The sequence below is a fragment of the Anopheles arabiensis genome, chromosome 3, assembly GCF_016920715.1.
Source record: "Anopheles arabiensis isolate DONGOLA chromosome 3, AaraD3, whole genome shotgun sequence".
In the NCBI taxonomy this organism is placed as follows: domain Eukaryota; kingdom Metazoa; phylum Arthropoda; class Insecta; order Diptera; family Culicidae; genus Anopheles; species Anopheles arabiensis.
Window position 1 is genome coordinate 68,051,625 of NC_053518.1, and position 22,315 is coordinate 68,073,939.

Sequence of the window (22,315 nt, forward strand, 5' to 3'; positions counted from 1 at the left end):
CTCGATGTTGATCGATCACTGACGGGGGCCATCATCGTTTTTTTATGGCAGGATAGCGCAACGGGCAGACATGTGCTGCGGCCGATAACAAGCAATAACGAGCGCGGTTTGATAAGGGGGTTTGTGCCCCTAGTGCCCGGGGATGCGATGCACTTGCGCGAAGGCCGACAAACGGTATCGGCCAAGGTGACGGGCCGCTTGGATCTTATCATCGGAATCGGAAATGATAAGAGAAGAAGGGAAAAAAGAGAAAGATAAAAAACACCGCTTTTTTCGGGGCACGCGGCACACACAGAAGCAGCACGCAAACCGGATGGAATAGCGTCCGTCTCGTTGTTGTTGACAGAGCACTGTTTACTGTCATCCGCTGTCATTTGGTGGGGTGGCATTTGCTCCGTGTACCGTGCGTTCATCTCATATGGCAACCGCCTCATGGCCAACTGCTCCGTGCTGAGTGCAGTTTCACACCTTTACCCCTGCTCCAACAGTGGCAGTGGGAGCCGCCAGTAGAAACATAAATCATCTGCCCAGAAATGGAATGGACAATAAAATTATCAACCCTCTCAATACCTCCCCAACCTCCCCAATTCCAACAAGCACACGTGCACTGCATCTTCAGCAGTGTAAACGTGCGTCCACCTGTTCCGACACACGCGCAAAAAAAAATGCGGGACGGGGGAAAACAACAACACAGCAACGAACAGACGCGCCGTGAACGCGTGTTTGTGTAGGCGTTGGCGCCCGATTCACTTGGTTTGCCGCGTCAAAAATCGCTTTTGATGAAAGCCTCTCTCTCTCACACGCTCTTGCACTCTCTCGCTCTCACGCTGTATTTGTCTCCCCGGTTCCGGTTTCATCCCTTCGGCCAATAAGCACCGCAATGGTAGTGTGCGTGCGAGCGGACGGACGGATTTTTCGCATTGCAGGTGCTGCTGCGCCAATCGGAGCGCCCGGTTCGGTTCCACCAACACACCGGCACGCAACACGGTCGCGGACGACAGCAGCAGCAGCAGCAGCAGGTTGAAACAGCAGCGCCGGTCGGCATTTTGTCGCAAGCGCGCGCGTCCGCACAGAAGTTCGAAACTCGCGCGGCGCGACTAGGGTCGGTGCCGATCCCGGCAACGGCCAACAGCAAGGCGGTGCTGCTGCGTTGCCGTGTTTGGAGAGCTCTGCGAAATAACTGTGAGAGCGGTTCGCTCTCGCGCGTCCACTACTCGCTCTCTCTCTCTCCCGCATTGCTGTTTTAGTGTAAGCTGCTACACGCGCGTGCTTCTGCTCTGCCTTGGTTGTAACAATTACTAGCAAACTAGAGCGGATTGGAATGAGTAGGGGAGCTCAAAAGCGCCTTCGCTTCCCCGCAGTTTGCCTTTTAATCGTTAGGGTAATGAGCCAACAACGGCAACAACAACAACAACAACAAAACTAACTCGATAATTTCTCACCCTCTTATCACAAACCGCCAACCGCCTCCCCTTTTTCATTTCATTCACTCCATCCTCCTCCTTCACGCACTTTGCATGGAACGCTTCCTAATGCTGCAAGAAACTGTGTCGCCAAACGGACCACAAAGCGAAAGGATGACTAAGCGCTACGGAAGCTACGCTCTTAGTAGCCGGAGCGTCGCTGCTCCGTTTACAATGCATCGTTCAGCTCTTCCGCCGCTCGCGCGTCTCGCTTGCGTTTCTGCGTGCGAAGATGCTGCAAGATGAGACATGATGTCGCGCACAATGGCAAGAGCTTTGCTTCCCCTTCCCGCGGGTTCACAGTTCCAACTCGGGTGGCGTCCGAGTTGCGGCAAAGCTAATAAAAAGCGGCCCATAAATTGCGACATTTTACTAGGCAGGATAAAGCGGTTAGCGTCTAAGCAGCACCCAGCGCTGCGGTGGCGCTTCTGAGAGAGTGGGCCTGTCGCACTTAGGACGCTGATAGCGTACGCCAAAGGCCTTGAAGTATCTGGTACGCGTGGTATGGCTCCGTTCGAGCTGAGATAGAGCCCTATGGATTATGGATATTTATTACAAATGAGATGTGTTGGACTGTTTCTACGCAAATTCATAATCATACAAACGAACATTTTATTGAAGTCTTTATCAGAGCAATATTATGAAGTTTAGAAGTGCACTACTTTATTTTATAAAGGATGATTTTGTACAACCTACAAGTCATTTAAAACTCAAACACGACTAAAAAGCCTCCATACAAGCTCCATTCTCCTTTATTATCACTCAAACGCACAGGAAGCACAGATAATGATCGCTTACCAATCAGCCAGACCCCTCGGGGACACAATCCTCCAGTGCCATATTTCATCCCACTCCACGCAAACCTGGCCCGGGTAGTCCACCAAGGGCCTCCACCACCTGCCCATAAATATTAACATCATCCCCGCAATAGACGCCCGTTCGGATCAGTTCGGTTCAATTATGCTTTTGAAGAAAACGATCGAAAAAATAACAACCACAATAAAGATAACAGCAATTATGGTCGCGAACCCGCGCCCCTTGCCGAAATATTTCCCATTACGTGAGGGTGTATTGTTTTTTTTGTCCTCTTCAATTTCGTCCTTTACTTCCCAAAAAGCCTGGCTGATGAATATAATTATAAAAATGTGGGATGGCATTTTGGTTGGGGTTTTTTACATTTTTGTTTCATTTTTCTGCTTGGCACGTGTAACATTTGGGCCATTTTTGTTTTATTTTTACTTCACTGTTACCTGATTTTCCATTTGCGTGGAATAAACGGACAAAGTGGTTCCATGGCAAAACGGAAAGTAATGTCGACGCATTTTCGCCGAAAATCGCGCTACGAAAAGTGCGATTTTCAATTAACTTGTCAGTTTAATTGAAAATTGAACGAGAGGATAGAGCAATGCAGCTCGTCGCTTATCGACGGAGCAACGAGAAGTGCATCGTTTTTGTTTGTTTTTATTTAAAAAAAACTGATAAGTACATTAATCTCTTACCCACGGGAAAAGAGATAGACGGTTGATAAAAGAAAACGAGTGGGAAGCGGTGATATGAGCCTCACGCAATACCGATACGGTTTGAACGGTCTATGGAGGCCAATAATGTGCAAGTTAGCAATGATACTGATTCGAGTTAATGTTATTTCTTAAGTGGACAGTCAATAAAGAATGATACTTTGAAATAACAATTGTGCTTTGGTCTATTTTTTTAATACTTAAGCAGACCAGCTTTAGTAAGCAATAATTGATTTGAAATAAAAGAAATGCTTTTCACATATTTGAATTAAAGTATAATAATAAATTAAAAGCTGCAAGTGCGTATAGAAGTCAATGGTAATTGACACCAAATACAATAGATTTTTGAATCATGAAAAAACAATACGAGTGGGTGAAGAAAAATAAGAAAATATTAGTTTTCGAACCAGTAAACGAAAAAAGATAAAACTAAGAGGCATAACAAACAAATATCTAACAATTTTAGTAGTTTTTCCAAAAAAGCTTTTATAATTGGATAAAAACAAAGAAAAGCTTATCTACTTTGTAATATTATTTTACCTAAATGTAACACTCTCTAACATCTGTAATTTAATCCATTACTGCCGGGTGTACAAAAAATTAATTCAAATGACATGAAACTTTATATTACACCTAGTGTTGTGTCAAAACAAGGGGAATATATTTTTTTAAAGATTTTGTTACTCCTGACGTAAGAAATTTCATACGGCAGATAGGGTAAGTGTACCAATAGTGGTGCAATTTGTAGTGGTACAGAGGTGTTGTAATGGATTTAAAGTGTCGGGAAGGAATTGTAATATGTCTTATCTTCGCAATCACTACCATTTTTACCATGAAACAAATCAATTTAACGAAAAAATACATATTTTTGTGATTGCTTCGTTGGTGGTAATGGTGGTATGGTTTCTATAGTCGTCGTATTGTGTTCCTATAGTGGTGGTAAACAAAGATGCCTCAAAAACAATGTATAATATCAAACGAACTTAGTTTCGAACAGTTATGTTGAAAAACTAGCAATTGCGTGGGTATGTGGTCATTTAGAACGTTAACATAAAAATGAGGATTTCGTTATGAAATCCTAAGGATTTTGGAAAAATGTTGAAACATTTCACAAAATAATGGATTTTTTGGTCACTAAATAACGGAATGGTTCCATTTATCTTTTAAACCCTTTGTAAAAGCCTAAAGAACATTTCACACTAACATAAATTGCTTAATTACTTTTAATTTGCCGTATGGACCGCATTTTAGTGCAATACCACCACTATAGGCACATTTACCCTAGATTATCGATAAAGTAACTTTTTTTTAGCAAAATTCAATTCAATATTCTAATAAGTAAGTGGCATTATTGGCTTCAGAATCACTGAGTGTGGAGTTGCAGTATGTACATCTTCGTTTAGTTGTGGTTGGATTAGCTTTGATGAAATGATTTATTCCGTTAGACTTTACTTCCAATGACATAGATATATTTTTTCAATGACACAAGATTTTGCTAGCCATCATCCACATCAAAGTCATCCAACAACTCTATAAAATTACATCTTCTACGGATTATCAGGAAGCTAGTTCTTCCTATAAAAATAAAAAGTATAAACGGTTTCACTATTTTGTTGAGATCTAAATATCAGGCTAGATATCTCTTTTCACACTTGTCTTGTAACGTTTTCTCACAAATTTGAAAAATAATGGAATCTTTTGTAAAGAAAAAATAGAGAACTTGAATATTTAATTTTGGTGCTCAATTTATCTCGGATTTTTTGCACTTCCAAACACAACAAAAACAACAAATTAAGTAACTCTGACTCAAAAATTATTTCTAAATTATCAGCTTGTAGCAATTTTTTATTAGTCACTGAAAGCCAAAGCCCACAAGTGGGTACAGGCAGGCCTTGACCGACATCGGTTGTTGAGCCAAAGAAGAAGAAGAAGAAGCAATTTTTCAATACGCTAAACAGTTTTTTTCGTTTAGCATTAGTTAGTTTACAATTTTGCGTATGAAATTTCATACGCTAAGCACTAATAATTAAAAGAAAAAAATCGATAGATGAAATCGAAAGAAAAAATAGTACATTTGCCCCCAAAAAAAAATTGCTCTTGAATATCGAATGCTGCGAAAACTGTAATTTCGCAACTTCACAAATATAATCAAAAGAAAACATCAACAAATTGGAAAACGAAACCAATTTAATACATCAAACAGTATTAACAAGATTAGTTAAACTTTTAATTAAAATAAAAAGAAAACATTAATCATTTCATAGCAAACAGAGTGTGAGAAAAAAGTAACAAACGGTAAAAAAACTAAAAAAAACGGTTGCGAATCCAATTAGCAACAGTGTGGCACTTCAAAGCCCTTTTCGCGTCGATTCGCTCACTTTATTATTAATTGTTGCATCAAACAGGCACGTAGAACTGTTACGCGCTTATCAACACGCCAATCTATCGTTTTTACACTCACAAACAGAAAAGAAAAAGAAAAGAAAACACAATTCCAGTCGAAGAGATTACAAAACCAACTTTTACCGGAATGGGAGTGAAAAAAAATCTCATTACATCGGTAATAATTCTTCATAAGCGGAGCCGTTTTAACTAATTCAATGTAAATCAGTGCCACAATTCTTGGGTGGGTGTTATTTTTTTGTTTTTGTTTTCGGCTTCCTACCTCACACAGCACACTTACGTCAGCGGGGTTTTGTGTCAGGCTCGTGGTGCGGACAAAACCTGACTCACGGACGGGGCCCATTATCACCATTAGCTAATTGATTGCAGGCTCGACATCGAGCATGGGGTGATAGCGAGTAACGGCAACGGGGAAGGTGTTCGCTATCGAAGCGTCACAATCCAACCTGACACCTGATCTGTGTCTGATGGTGGATGGCGCTGGTTGGCGGCATGGGTGGTGACACCAGTTTAAGTACATTCGCGAGGGCCAATTTGAACTGGGCGCGTGATTTTACCATTAATTTGAATTATCACTAATTTTCGTATTAAGCTACACTGTTATTTTTGTGTTATTAAGTTCACATTAGAGCTTTTTTTTTGGCGGTTTTTGAATAGGTACTGGTGGGTGTTTTTATATTTATTTTGTCTTTTCCAAAGTAGCCATAATGATATGACACACCTTCCTTCTACAAAAAAATGGAACCCTGCACCCACATTACCTTATCACGGTCATCAGGTCCTCTACCCTGACAGAACGACCCGCCCGGTGCGTGCCTGACCCAAAATTTGCAGTGACGTTAGCGTTTGAATGATGGTTTGCGCACTGGTCAGGGGAAAGAGGAAAGGCCTCTCCCTCTCTAGGGTGGAAATGCGATGACCATGAACAACACATTGCTACTGCACCCAACCGTACAGAAGAGTTGGAGAGAATGGTAGCCCTTTTTTTGTTTTAGGATGTGGAAACACGTGAAACTGTCGCAATCTGACACGCGTTCGCGCAAACACACACAGCACGCAAAAGGGCCTTAGAGTGCGAATAGACAATCTCACCCCTCCAAAAAAAAAACAAAAAAAAAAACAAAACGAAGCGAAAACACCTAAATACAAACGCTATTATGATCGAGCGGAGAAGGAAAAAACTGAACCAAGCTGGGAAAACAGGTAGGATAGGGGAGGGAAATAAATAACAAGGTACAACACGTGAGTGCGTTTCGTTGCGCGACGCTACTGCAGAGCGTCCCGTTCCGGGTGGGCAGCAATGACCGGTCTGCTGCTGCTGTTGCTGCTGCTGGCCATAAGAGGCCTTCTCTCTCTCTCTTTCTCTTTCTGTGCGTTTGAATGGTGCACAACTGCACAATTCGCCCGCAATAAAGCAAATGGGAAAATTCATCCGAAACCGAAATACAACTGCGCCACACACTAATGAGCTAGTTATTAGCGCCCGGAGTGAAAGCTTTTAGGACACACACACACCCACCCAATGGAAAGGACGGGAGAAGCAGCGACGAAGGGTAAAACTCCTCGGAACGGGTCGCCTTGTTGGAGCATAAATTATGATGGGTACTACTACTGTGAGCGTTTAGTCGCTCCTAACTGGATACGGTTATGGCAGGACAGGGAGCGGGTTGGAAACAGTGGATGGAGGCGCCCAACGGCAGAGACAACGAACCCGCAACGGGAGAGTGTGAGAGCGACCCGAACACAACACTCCGCTGTGTGTGTGTGTGGACGAGCCCCAAAAAGCGCGTTGTTTTATCGAATATGTAAAGAAGGAAGCGAACTTTTGTGTGCATTGCGACATTTCTGCGCAGTAATACGAACCGACCCCGTTGCGGGGGAGAACGTAACGCCGTAACGCTCCTGGACGGGCTACGATCGCACGCACACACACGCAGAGCGACGCAGGAGAGCGTGTCCTTCGAGCGGGCCTATCCAGAGGGAGCCACCAGCAACCACCGTGAGCAACAACAGACGCTCGCTCTGCCTCTCGCTCTTATTAGTGTAGTTTTCCCACACAAGTAGGAAAACAAGCAGGATCCTTTGCTATCACTGTATGGGTGAGGCACGATACCGTCCTGCAGTGAAAACTGCGGCGTTCTTTCGTTCGTCCTGGGTTGAGGAGTTGAAAAGGGGTCGCAGGATCAGGTGAGGATGTGGAGGGGGGTAGAAGCAACCGCGTATTGCCATGGTAGCGAATCGTTCGTTTCTCACATGCACACACCTTTAAAGCGCGATGATTTTTTCCCACAGACACACACATACACAGTGACCTGCACCTTGATCGCTCGAATGTATTTCCGGCGCTTAAGATCTGTGCTGCTGAGGTGAGCGACCAGTCCGAGAGCAGTTGAATCCGAGTCGTCGTGGAAAACGGTTCTGAGTGTTCCGAGCACAAAAGCCAAACCCCTTTCCGACAACCAAGGAGACAGCGAAGTTTCGCAAACATCAACAACAACACACCGTGTGGCTTGGTCGTGTGAGTGTTTTTTTTCTGTAGATAACAAGTCCGCGAACCTGTGATAATGTTACGATCTGTTTGCCCCTGCTGTTGGTGCTGTGAAACATTTTGATGGAAATGTTTTGAGGAAAAATTGTTTTAAATTTTTAAGAAATTTTTGACCAAATGTTTTCTTGAAAATTGTTTTTCGTATTTATATAAAAGAATTATAGCGACAAAATCTCGGAAAAACATGCATTTTCAAAGAATTGTCATAAAAACACACACATCAACACCAGCGGCAAACAATTGAAAATGAAGAAAATAATAAATAAAAAATGTGTGTTTATATAGTTTTCTCATTATTCCGCTTTCCATCTATTTTACTCCAAAAACTTCTAGTTATTATCAACCCCCATTCCGGTGATCGTTCGAGGAAAAATCTTCCCCCCTTTACTACGCGAAAATCACCCGCACGCGCGTCTGTGTGTGTGTTGCGTAGCTTTTCCCCGGTCGGTGGCATTTGTGGTGCGGCGTTTTTTGTAACCCCGTAAAGTGTCTCCCTGTGTGTGTGTTAGTGCATATACAGTGAGTGCGAAAATTGCATCAGTGTGTGTGTGTGTGTGTGCGTAACGCGTCGCCAGTGCAAAAGTAAGATCCGTCGTTCGTGGTAAGAGAAAGAGAGAAAGAGAAGAAAAAACATCGCAAGCGAAGAAACGAACCCATCGGCATCGATACGCAAACACCGCATCACGGTGCACTGAGCGAGAGAGCCAGAGCGAAAGAACGAGAGCGAACAGTTCTCGTTGCGTGTGCGCGCACCTCCTACCCCGTATCTGTGTGTTCGCGAGAAGGCGACAGAGAGAGCGCAGCTGAGCGGCCGCAATAAGGGCAGAGAGCGTGCGAGAGCGATAACGTGCGCGCGCGCCTGTGTGTGTGTGTGTCCCGCAGTTCGACAGTGAAGCAGCACCGGACCCGTCAGTCCACTCTGAGCAGGCAGCGGAAGCAGCAGCAGCAGCAGCAGCAGTAAATCGTAAGCCGCAGTAGTTAGCAGTTGTCGCCCGAGAGTGTTCGCAGAGCCCAGCAGAGCGTCACCCGAGAAAGCAGCAGCAGCAGCAGCAGCCAGTGTGCAAAAAGCAGCGAAACCACACACTACCACACCACCACTCCAAGCACCAAACACTCTTAGCAGCAAAAGATGGTAACTATTGAACAGGCACAGTGTGCGGAAGCCATTAACCCCCCTGTTTTTGGCCGTTTGCAGCGCGCAATCACTTCTTCCCTTTTTCAATTTCGGTTTTTTTTGTTCGTGCTGTTCCGGTTGAATGGCCGCCTCGTGTCTTTTGTGTGGTGTGCCCCGTTTGCCAGTAGCCGCATGGGCCATTGAAAGGCGAGGCTTTTTCGCACGGTGTATTGTTTCACGTTCATCGCATTATCTTATCAGTGTGTGTCTCCGTTGTCGTCGTCGTCGTCTTCGTCCACCTGGCGTGTGTGCGTGCGTGTATGTGCAGAAATGTAGTGATATTATACGGTTCTCTTGTCTTCTCTCATACCCGCAATGGCGGCGGCGTCCGGTCGGTCCACCGTTTGCAAGCGAATTCGCCTCGCAATATACATGCCGGATGTGTGGTGCGAATGGAGGATTTTTTTTATTGCTCGCGAACAAGCAAATGGCGCTAAGTGATTGTCAAGCTGAAGGGGGTTGAGAAGGGGAAGAAGAACAGGAGGCAGTGAACATTCACCTAGCACAGCGGAGGGATTGCGCCTACTGTGTGCTACCGCGCCACCACCCCTGGATGATGAGATGAGATAGTGTGCAGTGTGTGCGTGCGTGCGCGCGTGTGTTTGTGAGCTGATCAAAGTGTGCAAGAAAACTTACCGAGGAGTTGGCTTCAAGTTTGCAAAAGATCGGTGGCCGCCGACTCCCTAAATTTGCCTCTTCAAGAGGGACGACTACAGGAGAAACAGAGAGAAAAGGAGAAGGGTGGAAAAGGTTCTTCTATCACTCGGAAAACAGGGGGAATAAAAACGACCTGCCCCGGAGTATTAGAAACAATAGAAGGCCTCCCCAATCATTGGACTTTTTGATCATTAAGTGAAAAATGGAAAAGGTGAAATTGTTGGTAGAGGTAGCAGGGTGAAGCCCTCCCCCCTCCCCTCCAGTAAGCCCAAAAGATGGCTCGCGACCGAACCTCCTGGAAATGGAATCCGGGTCGGCCATATCTCTCTGTACGCGTGCAGTGTGTGTGTGTCTGTATGTGTGCCCTGTGCCTGTGTATGTGGCAATGCTGTGTGCTGCGCTACCGTGTAGTGTGGTGACGTTTGCCCTCCTCTCCCCTTTTACAATCACACACACACACACACACGCTCACCGGTTGCTGTATAGGGTTTGAAGATGAAGGGGGCTAAAAGATTGTCACCACACACACACACACACAGAGCCATTCTACAGGGTTGTGGGGGATCTAGATAGAAGGGGGGGGGGTACAGTAAAGCAGCAAAAACTGTCACCAAAGAGTGTGTGAATCACAGTTTGCACGCCTCCCCTCCCTTCCCTCCCTGTCTGTAGCCGTTCCCTTTTTTGTGTGTGCGAATTTCTAACCTCACTTTCTGTGTCGGTTTGTGCACAATTCCACTCACAAAATCACCCCCGTCTGTGCGTGTGTGTGTGCTTGTGAATTAAAAGAACGCGCTCTCGCTCCCTTCTATTCTCCCCACCGCTATCTCTCCCTCTCTTTCTCACACCGTCATGTTGGGTTTATACTGCTTGGTTCGGTGGTTCTTGTTAATTATAACCTCCAAAATGTGTGATTCGCGCACGAGAGAGAGTGTGTGTGTACCGAGGGCGGCGGCAGCACATTCGGAGGGAGGAATTGATTTTTATTGTTCTTTCCGTTGTAGGCGGATGGTGAGGGCGAATAGGAAGAGAAGTCTTCCCACCTTCCTGTAACTTTTTTCTGTATTTGCGGCAACGGGAAAAATACATGCTTTTTTGTGGTGGGCCGATTGTAAAAAGTGTCTAATGGGGGGAAGAGAGAGAGAGAGGGGAGCAAATGGCTTTGTCAAACGACGAAGTTGCTCTCAGCTTCACTGGGGCCGTTTTTTTTCCTCGTTGCTTCTCACGAACACCACGTCGTCGTCCCTTCAAACATCTCTCTCGTTCTCTCTCCCTTGGTGCGCGCCCCCCATATGTGTGTGTGTGTGCGCACACCAACTTTGAAAGGTTTCTTCTCTCCGGGGCGCACACACAACACCGCCTAACATTGATCCCGTTGCGACATTGAAGTGCTGCTGCTGCTACTGCGAGAAAACACGCAACTTGTGTAAAACACGAGAGCGAGAGAGCGATATAGAGAGAGAGATAGAGAGAACGTTCCTGGCGGAGCGTGAGAAGGATTCGCGCGCGCGGCAAATTGCCCTCCCTCGCTCAGCGAAACCGAGTTTTACCGCATTGCGGGTTTTTTCTCAGCGGGTCTCCCCTATTTTCCCAACATGCGCCGCGCTCTCATCATCTTCATCGTTCCGTTGTGCCCCGTGGTGGTGTCTCTCGGGGTCCATGTGTCGGCTGAGGCCGGTAGAGGGGTGACGAGCAGCGAAGGAGGAACGATTGTGATCCGGCCTCTGAGCCGCGCGTTTGCTCAATTGATCATCATCTTGTTGATTAAAATGGAACAAAAAGGAAAATAGCAGCAGCAGTAGCAACCGCATGCCTTGGAAGAGGAAGGAAGGGTGGAGACGGGTTTCTTCTTTTTATTTGTAAAACCGTTGCGAAAATGTTACTCATTCCGCGCACACACACATACACTTTGCAGTGCAGTTTTGCTTCCGGGAACTGCTTCTTTACCGCCGGCCGTCGCCGTCTTGGAGTTTTGGCAAATAGTTTTCCGTGTTGGTGGGGGAGGTTGAGGGTGGTGCAAAAGTGGGTTACATTTTCTATCCCGTTTTAGTATTGTATTGAAGGCACATCAGCACACGCCCGCCGCCCATACAATAAGCGCAGGAATGTCCAGAAATGGGAAGAGATGAGCTCTAATGCCTACTTTGATACTGTAGCCTGTAGCCGCTGATTTTGCTCTTGTGTGTGTGTGTTAGATTCTTCGCCGAAGTAAAGGGGTGAACAAACACACACACTCTCTCTCTCTCGCTCCGGTTTCTCTTTCCCGATTGCACCAGCAAATTGAGAGCGAGAGAGGGTGCAAAAACAGGCCCGCATACACATACACACACACAGTCACAGACTCACCCCTTAATGCTTCTCAACCCCCGGAATGGTTGTGCACACCACATTCCCGCGCACAAACACAGCCGCGCGCGCGCTCGCGGGACCGTTTATGGCCGTTGGAATTAAATTTTTGAACCCTTGTGGTGTCTTCCCCCTGTGCTTGTGTGTGGGAAAGAGAACTAAAAGGAGAATTTTACCTTAGAAAGGGGTTGTTTTTTTTTGTTAGTTTATCCTTGCGAGTACAAAAACTGGATTTGTGTAAATCACCTCCTTTTTGTGGAAGAGGGAAGACTGGTGGACACCTTTGTGGTGGTATGTGTATGTCTTGTTGTGCATCTGGAGTTCGTCGTACTGATAAAAAAGGGGTGATATCACTGGCGGGGGTGTGTGTTATCAGCCACTCATGATAAGCGGGCCAGGTATGCAATTAGATCTGGGGGTGGTGGAGGGGCGTTACAGGATTGCTTTTATCATCATCCCCGTTTGGTGAACAATGGAAAAGCGCACCTTCCCTTATTTATGGTACCCCCTCCCCCTTTAATTGTAGGCATCCCCTGTGTCACAATTCCGTGTGTGTGTGTGTGTGTGTGTTATGCAATGGGATTTTACAATTGTTCGTTTCCGAAAAAAAACTAGAAGCACCTTATTTTTGTATTGTCATGTTACACCTGCTCAACTCCAACTGCGCGCCTGTCTTGCTGTGTGTTACCTTGCGAAGAAGCCTTTTCAAAATTTCATTCCCCCACAAAGTTCTGTCCTTTTAGAATATGCTTCCCCTTCGGCGCACGGGTGGTAGTGCTGTGTAAATAAGATTACCATTATGCCATATTTCTTATTGGGAGACGATGGGCGATGGGAATACATGAGCTTTGGGACACCTTGTCCGTTACTGGTTGTGTCTCCCATTCGTTTTGTTGCCCCTGTTTTGGGTTCCAACTGGAATGGCGACGACACACTGGGGAACCTCACACACCAACTTCGTATGGCTCTACCTGTGTGACAATTAACAGAATCGGGGTTTTGTACCGTTTGGCCCAGAAAGTCCACATCGCCCATCGTCGTCGTCCAGCCTACATGTACTTGTCCCAACAGGCTACGCACGTTCCGCTCTTCCAGCAGTGAAGCGAATTAACCAGCCTTCAAAATCCAATTAGAATCCCAAACGACAAAGAGTTTCTGTGCCTGTGTGCGCTTCCAGCGCGTGTGGCTAGTATCCCACGGGGTAGAAAGGGATGCTCCCTTCTCACCACCTCCCTCTCAACCACTTTCACTTTGATTGGCTTGGCCTCTGATTGGGTCGAGCTTTTCTCACCTTGTCGCTTTCCTATTAGATCCCCAGTTTTCCGGTTGGTTTTGAATGTAGTGCCCGAAAAATGAAGTAGCAGAGCAGAGAGAGGTGACGAGGCAACTAATGAACTTGCCTCCTGCCCCAAATGGTGATGATGAGCGGCCGTCGGTCCTCTTTACGGATAATTTGATAGGATATGGGTTATCTGTGGGCTGTGCTGACACGTCCTCAGCTCAAAATGTTAGGCCCACCCAGATGGTTTTGCCTGTAGAACAGTCCCCAGCCACTCTCTTGTTGGTATCTTGGTGGTTTATATCCTTCCATGGGATAATTTGTTTCATGTCTGCGCACACTGGGACGTACCCACACTCGTACAAAGGCCAGGATCGATATGCCCGGTGACCTAATTACGGGAAGCGGCGCATTGTTTGCTGTCCACTTCTAGAGCCAGACAAGAGAGCGCTTCTATGTCGCTAACTTTGAGCTGTAGAGCGCATTTGCTTGTAATGCTTCGAATTTCGTCAAAAATTCGCACAAAATTGAAAACTTTAAACAATCAAGGCTAAATAAGCAGTTTCATTGTACGCCCAAATGTATATTTGATTTAGGGATTTGCAATTAATTTACCTTGACGTATTTTTCCTATTTTGTAGACACCATTAACGAATAACTTGAAATGTGCAATGAATAATACAAACAGTGATGTCCGTCAGACATGTTACACTTTGCACGAATAAACTCACTCATTCGTCATCTCTAGGCAAACACGTTTAGGAGGATAAGCAGCAATGACAAACGTATTCGTCATCCATATCTACAAGGCGTGAATTAAAGAATCAACTGCCAAATCAATGACTAAACCTGCATCAGGAAATTCCCTCTCTTACTGCAAAGGAAGCTAGCAAAAAAAAACTCCCCAAAACCCATATGCATCAACCTGAAATAGGAAGACCGGCTCACAGGCACGCTCTGATATCATTGCGCGTAACACAAACGCCGCGAATCATCAAAAGAAGGTACCCGCTGCGCACACAGTGCTGCTGTTGGTAGAAATTGCAAATCAAAGCACTGAAAATGCGCGGTGGTGATACACGCTCGCCGCACACCGATTTGACTTGGGGGATATTTACCTTCTCCGCAAACGTGGCGCAGCCACAGAGCAGCAGCGCCGCACTCCAATCTGCAGGCGACGGTGACGACGATCTCACGGGCATGCAAGAAACACACACCCCGGTGACCCGGAGCGCACACACGAGCGCGCGGGGGTCGACCACTATACTTGTCGATTGTGTGTCAATTTGCCCAGCGCGGGCGTTTCGGCACGGTGATATGGATGGTGGTTCCCGTTGTAGCAAAACTTTTACCGGGGTTTGTGTGTTGCCTCCTTCTCGCGGCAGCTTCTTCTCCTCCTGCCCAGACAGGGAGAGAGTTGCACAGATGCGTTTTTGTTGTTCGTGGGGAATGTGTGTGCGTGTGTTTTTGTTGCAGCTCATGCCAGCGAAACACCACCAGCGCGCGGAATCCCGTGATATGTGATGTGGCGCACTATAGTGGCAACAAAACAGCAGCAGCAGCAACGCACCATCATCGTTCCCTGTGTGTGCGGGGCCTCCGACGATGTGTTGGAATGTTATTTTTGGGACACCTTCTGTGTGTACCACCCTTCCTTGTCCGTACGAGTGCGCCCTTCCCCTCGCTTGGTGTGGTATAACGGCTACCGACGGGTTTTCTCTTCCTCCGTGGGCCGTGCGACTGGCCGCGCTCAGCGTTTAGTTTGTGCGGCGGGGGGAGTTTTTTCGGTGTCCGTGTTTTGGGAAATGTATTTTCGATTTTCACCGGCTCGGCACACCGGTGTGTTTTAGGTCTCTCTCTCCTTCGCTCTGTTTCTCTACTTCTGGGTGTGTGTGATATCTCGCTACCAAAACCATGCTGAGGCGAACGGAGGAGGAGGAAACCCTGTTGCACCGGTTCTTCGCTGACTCAGGCTGCAGGTTTTGCTTTATGTGTTTCTTCTGTACGCGCTTTTGATGTTGCGGTTCGGTGCGGGGCCACCATTCCATGCATTTCTGTTTGTTGGCCGATATTGGACCACTCCTAAGCCATCGGCAGCTCCTCGAGAGAGTGTGAGAGAGAAAGAGTGACCAGTCCAGAGGGTGCATGTGGTGTGGGTTGTGTGTGTATTTCTTGGCACCGCACTGCATATGGTGATGGTGATGTGTTGTTTTTGTTTTCCATTCCGTGTCCAGTGCATGGATTGTGTTCTTGTCCAAATTGCAATTTTCCCCACATCTGGCAAAGAACGAAAGAGAGCCAGCGATGATGGAGGAGCAAGGGGTTTTGAACACACCAAAATTGAAATGCAATTGGAGCAACACTCGGTTCGATATTTCGGCATCAGTTGCGACCGTGTGCAACAAATATTCTTATTTCGGCCCGCAAAGCGAGAAAAGATTGCTGCCAGAGGTCAAGAACGAAGATGTCAAAATATAACACATCAGACACACACAATGCTCACATGGCATGATGTTGGCGGTTGAGAGGGTTCCGTGCTTTGGAATTGTGTGCCTGGCTGCTAATAATGAGGGAGGCGCGCAACAATTGCCCATTATGTTTTGACAATCAGTGTCAAGCAGCCAAGTTGATTGGGAAGTCTGCAACAACTAGGCATGCCCCACGTGAGTGTGGCGCCTCCGGGTCGGGGTCAACCTGTTGCAATGACGTACACTCACCTGTGTAATTGTTTATGGAATTATTATACGTTTGTGTCAGTGTCAGTTTGCTTTATTTCACACCCTGAATCTAACACGAGCTGTACACCGGTCAAGCTCTGATATCATCTAACATCAGAAATTCCTGAAGTGTGCTTGTTCAACGAAGCAAGAAGAATTCTGCAACATGAGCTCTCTCTGCCGTCCGGTCATGCCTAGCATTACAGTCCAACACCAAGGCAAGGGCGACCTCCACCAATACCGGGTGTATAAAATTGTCACCTTATTAAGACGGTTTGCTTGCCTTGTCGCCGCTGGTTGGTTGCTTGTGTGACTTCATGTAGAGCACACCAGAGAGAGAGAGAGAGAGAGAGACAGAGAGGAGATCACAAATTGTAAAATGATGACGAGATCATCTCTATGCGGGCTTCCGAACGGCTTATGCTCTGGTGTTGTCTACTCAACGCGCATCTGTAGTAGTGGTGTAGTAGTACCAGCACACACTATCTTTTCTCTACAACACACTGTCTGCTGACCGGTTTTGTTGCCGGTGTTGTTGCCCCGTGTCTCTACACACATACGGCCGGTTAGACTGTGCGTGTGTGGAATACACCGTGTTAAGAGAAAGAGAGCGAGCGAGCGTGTGTGTTGGTTGGTGTGGGTTAAATCGGTCAATCGCCAACAGCCGGCGGCAGCAGTTCATTTTAGAGAGTGATGTGGTGGTGTTTCGGGGGGACCATCAAGAAGATGATCTTCAGGAGGTGTATGAATCGTAAACGCTATGCGATGCTTATGGTTCGATTGTTTTATGCATTTTATTACAATTTTGCTATGATATGGTCTTGTGCCATGTATCAGTTGTCTAGTAAATGATTCCAAACACGATCGTATGTGTTGGATCGGGCGGGGTAGCTACTGTGGACACAGTCCTTCATAGCTTGTCAGGCACACGTGTCCAGCAAGTGACACCGTCGTTCGACGTCGACGTCGCTGGGTCAGAAGAGAGTGAAGGAGTGGCAAGAGACGACACTTTCCAACATTGATTCGCGCGAAGGTATACGACATGCATATAAATAATGTTTAATGATTCTCGAATAACTTGTCGCACTTTGCGTGGCATAACGGGTAACGCGGTGAACGCACGGGACCACGTTGGTCGTTGGCATTTTGCATCTCTCGCTCCACCTTGTCGTCCACCATCGCGTATTCGCTAGCAGTCTTTTTCCGCTCCTACATTAGAGAGAAAAGGGATGGTGTTGTTCTAAATTGATCAGCATGTTGAGCGTACGTTGCATTATATGTGTGTGGAACGGCTCTAGTTTCTCTTTTTCAGCCTTCTGAAGCATCAGAAAACAGCGGCCAGATTGTGTGAAAGCAAACGAGATCCTACTCCAACACCCACACCAGCACCGCCACCGCTGACTTGTGTTGCTTGATTGATGACATCGTTTGTTTGGAGCTTGTTTGGAAGATGGCCGATTATTTTATGACTCCTCGGTGTGTAGTGGTGAAACGGCGGCGCGGCACTGTGATTTCCCCGCTTCGTTTGGTGGTGGTTTTGTGTAAGCCGGCGGAAGATTTACGAAGCGGAAGAAAAATATCTAGAATTGACCTCCGGAGCGCACAGCCATGGTGCAAAAATTAATCTTATTTCTCACGGCCAGGGGAAGCGTGAGATACTGTGTGACGTGTGTTTGTTGTATCACAATAATCGCATTTTCCATGGCCGTCTTTCCCCTTTTGGCAAATCCGGAAGTCACTCTTCGCGGGGCCCAACCTTTATTTGAGTTTGGGGTCGATGTTTCGTGACCACAGGATGATTTGTCGTGTTCGGAAAGATTACCACGTGCGCTTATGCGCCTTCAAAACATGTTGATGAATGGGAAGAGGGGGCGGGAAAAACTCCCAGCCAGTACTACCACCAAAAGCAAGATGTTATAAATTTGCCCCAATCAATCAATCTCCACAGGTAGAGAGAAGTTCACGGCAAGCCATGAAATCCATTACACACACGTGTGTGTGGTGCTCACTGTGGTGGAGGGAAACATGCCAGCCGAAGATGGAGTTGTTGTGTTGGTGCGAAAGTAAGATTAAGCGTGTTGTAATCATTCTGGCTCGTTTCCGGGTAAATTATGTCGGAAGGCGCTGGAAGAAGCGGAGTGAAAATATTTAGATCCACAGTGACATGAGCACGAGCGGCAGCGGCGGCCGCGGTAAGCCAGCCATTCAACCGGAGCAAAAACATTCCCATATACACAAATTAGTTCATCGTCTTAAATATTGTTTTATTACCCATTACACACACACCGCCTGCTTGTCAAAGTAATAGTGCGCAAACACTAACCACACCACCGCTCTGTTTTCATCTTTCTTCCCAAACTCTCCTCCCCACAGGCCGATCAACTTACGGAAGAACAGATCGCTGAATTCAAAGAAGCGTTCTCGCTGTTCGACAAGGACGGCGATGGCACAATCACCACCAAGGAATTAGGCACCGTGATGCGATCGCTAGGCCAGAACCCCACAGAAGCTGAATTGCAAGACATGATCAACGAAGTCGACGCGGACGGTAAGTAGTGTTGCAGGCGACGGTTGATTTTTGAATGTTTTGCACTTTAATTGGGCGGGATACAGGGGGAACGAACATTCGTTAGAAAATTCCTCTTTTGGCGCGCGGCATCCGGCAACTTTTTAATGGATGGTCGTGGCCGGAGTTGTTCCCATGTCGCGGTTGCGTAGTGGAATGAATTGAGTAGATGAGATATCCATGCTTCACTTGATTCTCGATCAAGCATTCGTTTAATATCATCCCGTACACACTGGATCGTTTATTGGACGATGTCCACTAATCAGGTGACACGTCATATTCCGGTATCGGCTGTGAACAGCTGAACTTCTTGAGTGCGTTAGCAAATGGCAACATATGGTTGGTTGATGATCGATGGGAGAAGCGGACGCTTTTTGTCACTCTTGGCCTGCAACAGTTCGGTACTCGGTTTCATCGGTTTTTGGTTGAATCGTAGTTGATTGAAATTGAAAGTGGAATTAAATTTAAGATGATTTTATTTTAATATGATTGTATTGTTACAGGGTATTTAGCTGTGGGGCACTTTTTGATGCTTTCTGATTTGAAACTAACTTAATGTAATGGGAATTGCACTCTATAGCACCCATGTTCGACAAATCCAATAGGAATTTCCAAGGAGCCTGTCCAAAAAGGGTGCCATAGAGTTCAATTTCTATCATATGAAGTTCTATCTTATAAGAAAGAGTTAAAGAAGTGTCTCACAACTATGAGAACCAAGGAAAACCCTGTAAATCTCATGTTTTATTGTTTGGTAAATATGAAGGAAATGAAATTGTTTAAATTTTTATTTCAAATTTTTGTAGTCACTATCTGGGGAATATCTGGACTAATATCGTTCAGTTGCAGTGCATCTCAAATCAGAAAGGCTTCTTCAAAGGTTATACTCATTTGCTTCTTTGCACAAAGATTGTACACACGTAGCAGTGGCATTTTTCATGTCTTGCCCCCGCAATCAATATACTGTGAAAAGGTGCTGGTGGCGGCATATCTCACGAGAGACGACCTCTCCTTTATTGGAAAACTTGCCTAACACACACAGTGTGATGATTGGTGTTTGGCGCGCTTCTGTAGCTCTGTACTCTCCACAGCGGCACGCGATCGGCGCATTAATCACCACCCTCCTCAGCAAAAGGGTTTTGCAATCAGATTCGAATTATTTTCCTGGACCCCACACAACCACCACCCGGCAGCAGGGGGGGACCCCTGTTCTTCTGATGTTTGCACACACCTGAGTTGGTTGGTAGTGGTTCGCGGCCGGGTAGTAATGATGGTGATGACCATGGCGATGTTGTATTTGATTGTGACCTTCGATAAAAGCATGATGCCATTACAAGAAGAGCGATGATGGTGGTGGTGTATTTAGGAACCAAATTTTGGGCCACCCCGCGGCCAAAGGTCACATGTAAAGTTTCCGACTAAGGGTTGAATGGTAGTTGGTGGCCTCCTTCTCTAAGCCGTTGTGTGACTTTGAAGGGGGCTTTTTTTTCTTATCCAATCTATCCAATGTTGTATGGTGGGAATTGCACAATTTCCAGAGCATTATTTGCTGCTTGCTGTTGGGACTCTCATTAACTTCGTCACCTCATCGTTAAAGGTTGGTACACTCAATCAGCCAGCCAGCCTGCCTGACACACAAACGCCACTTGTCACTCGTCTTGTTTCAGTGTCCTTCTGTCTAATGGAAAACGTGTGAGAGAAAATGAGTTTCGGAAACTATATCGATCGTCGTCGGTCGGGCACGACAAGGACCAACTTGCTGCACCGGGTTTATAAGACGTGACGTGGCACTGAGCAACTATTTCCCAAGCAATACTGGATTGGCTAGAGAGGGTCCAGTGCAGGAGGAAATGGGAAAACTAGGAAATCATAAAGTAACACCGCGAGCGCGCGCGCTCCGGTCATTAATTGGATTTCTAGTGAAGGATTTGTGCTTCTTGTCGTCTGTCCTACACACACACAAATCCAGTTTTAACCGTCGTTACTCTGCTGCGTTCATTCTGCGAGTTCTGGTGGCGGGGTGTGCACTATGAAATGATGATTACATACGAATCTGAAATATATGTAGCAGGAAATGAGATCATCCGTGTGAACACACATACAGGGGCTCGAGCCTGGGAAAGCCCACGGTTTTGTGTGCCACATGGGAACAGTCGGACGTGGCCATGTTCTTCCAAAGAAGAAGGATGTGAGACGGAGCCAGGTTGCCCGTGTATCCTGATTCTGAAATTATTCTGAAGGACCTCTCGCTGCCGCACACTGACCGACACTCCGAGTCCATGGAGGAGAGGACGATGTGTGGGGTTAAATGGATTTGAATAAAAAGGTCAAAAATAGAACTTACCCACTTACGCCACCGTCGTCGGTGTCGGTCTGTAACTTTTCCCCGGAAAAAAGAGTATTTTGTTTGTGTGTGGGAAAATACATATGTACGAAGGAAGGAAGGAAAAGGAAACCTGGGAGAGAGGAAATAAGTTATTTTATCGTAATGAATTATTCATTAAAATTTATACCAAGCTCTCTGGGAGTGAGAGAAAAACATAGCTTCCATTTAAATGTTTCTTGTCCCTAGGACGCTCCATATGCATGACTGGGGAGGTCGAAAGTAACGCTTTTTGGACGTTTTGGACGAATAAACTTCCGTTTAATGCAGCGATGGAAGGAAAACTTTTTCATACACTTCCGTATTGAATATTAAACGGGGGGTAGAAAATAAAAGTTAAGTAATAAGCAGATTATTATATCCATCTGCTCCTTCCTCCAAGCTTTCTCCTCAAAACTCATTAAAATTTGAAACAATTCTGAATAGCAGCAAAACGTGTTTTTTTATGTCTCGTTTTTGGTTTAAAAGTACCTGTTTTGGTGTGCTGCTGCTGTCGTTCCCCAATTATCTTTTATCACAAATTCAGCACGTGCTCGAGCGATAAGAGGGGTCCTCTTTGGTGTGCGTGAATGCTACCTTTAAAATAATTATTCCTCGCTCGTAATCTTCTAATGAGAATATCATTATTAGTAAACCAGAAGGAAGATTATTTCGATCAGCGCTCGCCTCTCAACCCGATTGTGCCTTACGCGGTTCGATCCGGCGTTATTCGATCCGCAGTATCGAATATTGGCTTCCGTAATGAGTATTTTCCTTTCGGTGTCTGTGTCCCCTGCTACTGGTTGTCCTTTTCGGCTCAGCCATCCACTGCGACGGTTTTTGGCGCTGCAAACACGATATCAATAATGATTATGTTTGAATCTCTTTTCGCGTTTCGTGTTACGTGCGCCGCGCGCGCTTTTGTATATGTTGTTGGCCTCATTATTATCAGTTACCGCCTCGTTTCGAAACGGAACTGGAAATTAATTAACGGACAGAAAATCCCGAAAATAATCAACATCATTTCATGATGTACGTGGCGGCGGGCTTCGTCACCCACGTAGCAGCAGTGCTAAAATTGATTTATTTTGCGCTATTCTCTGGCCTGTCGTGTGACTGGAACAAACGGGAAAATGTTGCAAAAGCAGATGTAATTCAGTATACAATTTCTAATCCTGTGTTTTATCAATAGAGAGAATGCACGTGTGTGTTTAGGTGTTGTGTAAGAGCCCGTTGTACCGTGTGTTGGCTAACTTTTATTGGAAGAACGTGGCCTCGCCTAGAGCACG

The 22,315-nt window shown here is 46.1% G+C and overlaps 1 protein-coding gene across 1 annotated transcript in view; it reads left to right on the forward strand.

The window, feature by feature from the left end:
* Positions 1-7,767: 7,767 nt before the first annotated feature.
* LOC120900702 (calmodulin) overlaps positions 7,768-22,315 on the forward strand; it is a 32,196-nt gene continuing 17,648 nt past the window's right edge. The window contains exons 1-3 of the mRNA XM_040308064.1: positions 7,768-7,901; positions 8,265-9,063; positions 18,475-18,649. Of these exons, the coding sequence (XP_040163998.1) occupies positions 9,061-9,063; positions 18,475-18,649 (178 nt within the window). The 5' untranslated portion in view covers positions 7,768-7,901; positions 8,265-9,060. The remainder of the gene's footprint in view (positions 7,902-8,264; positions 9,064-18,474; positions 18,650-22,315) is intronic.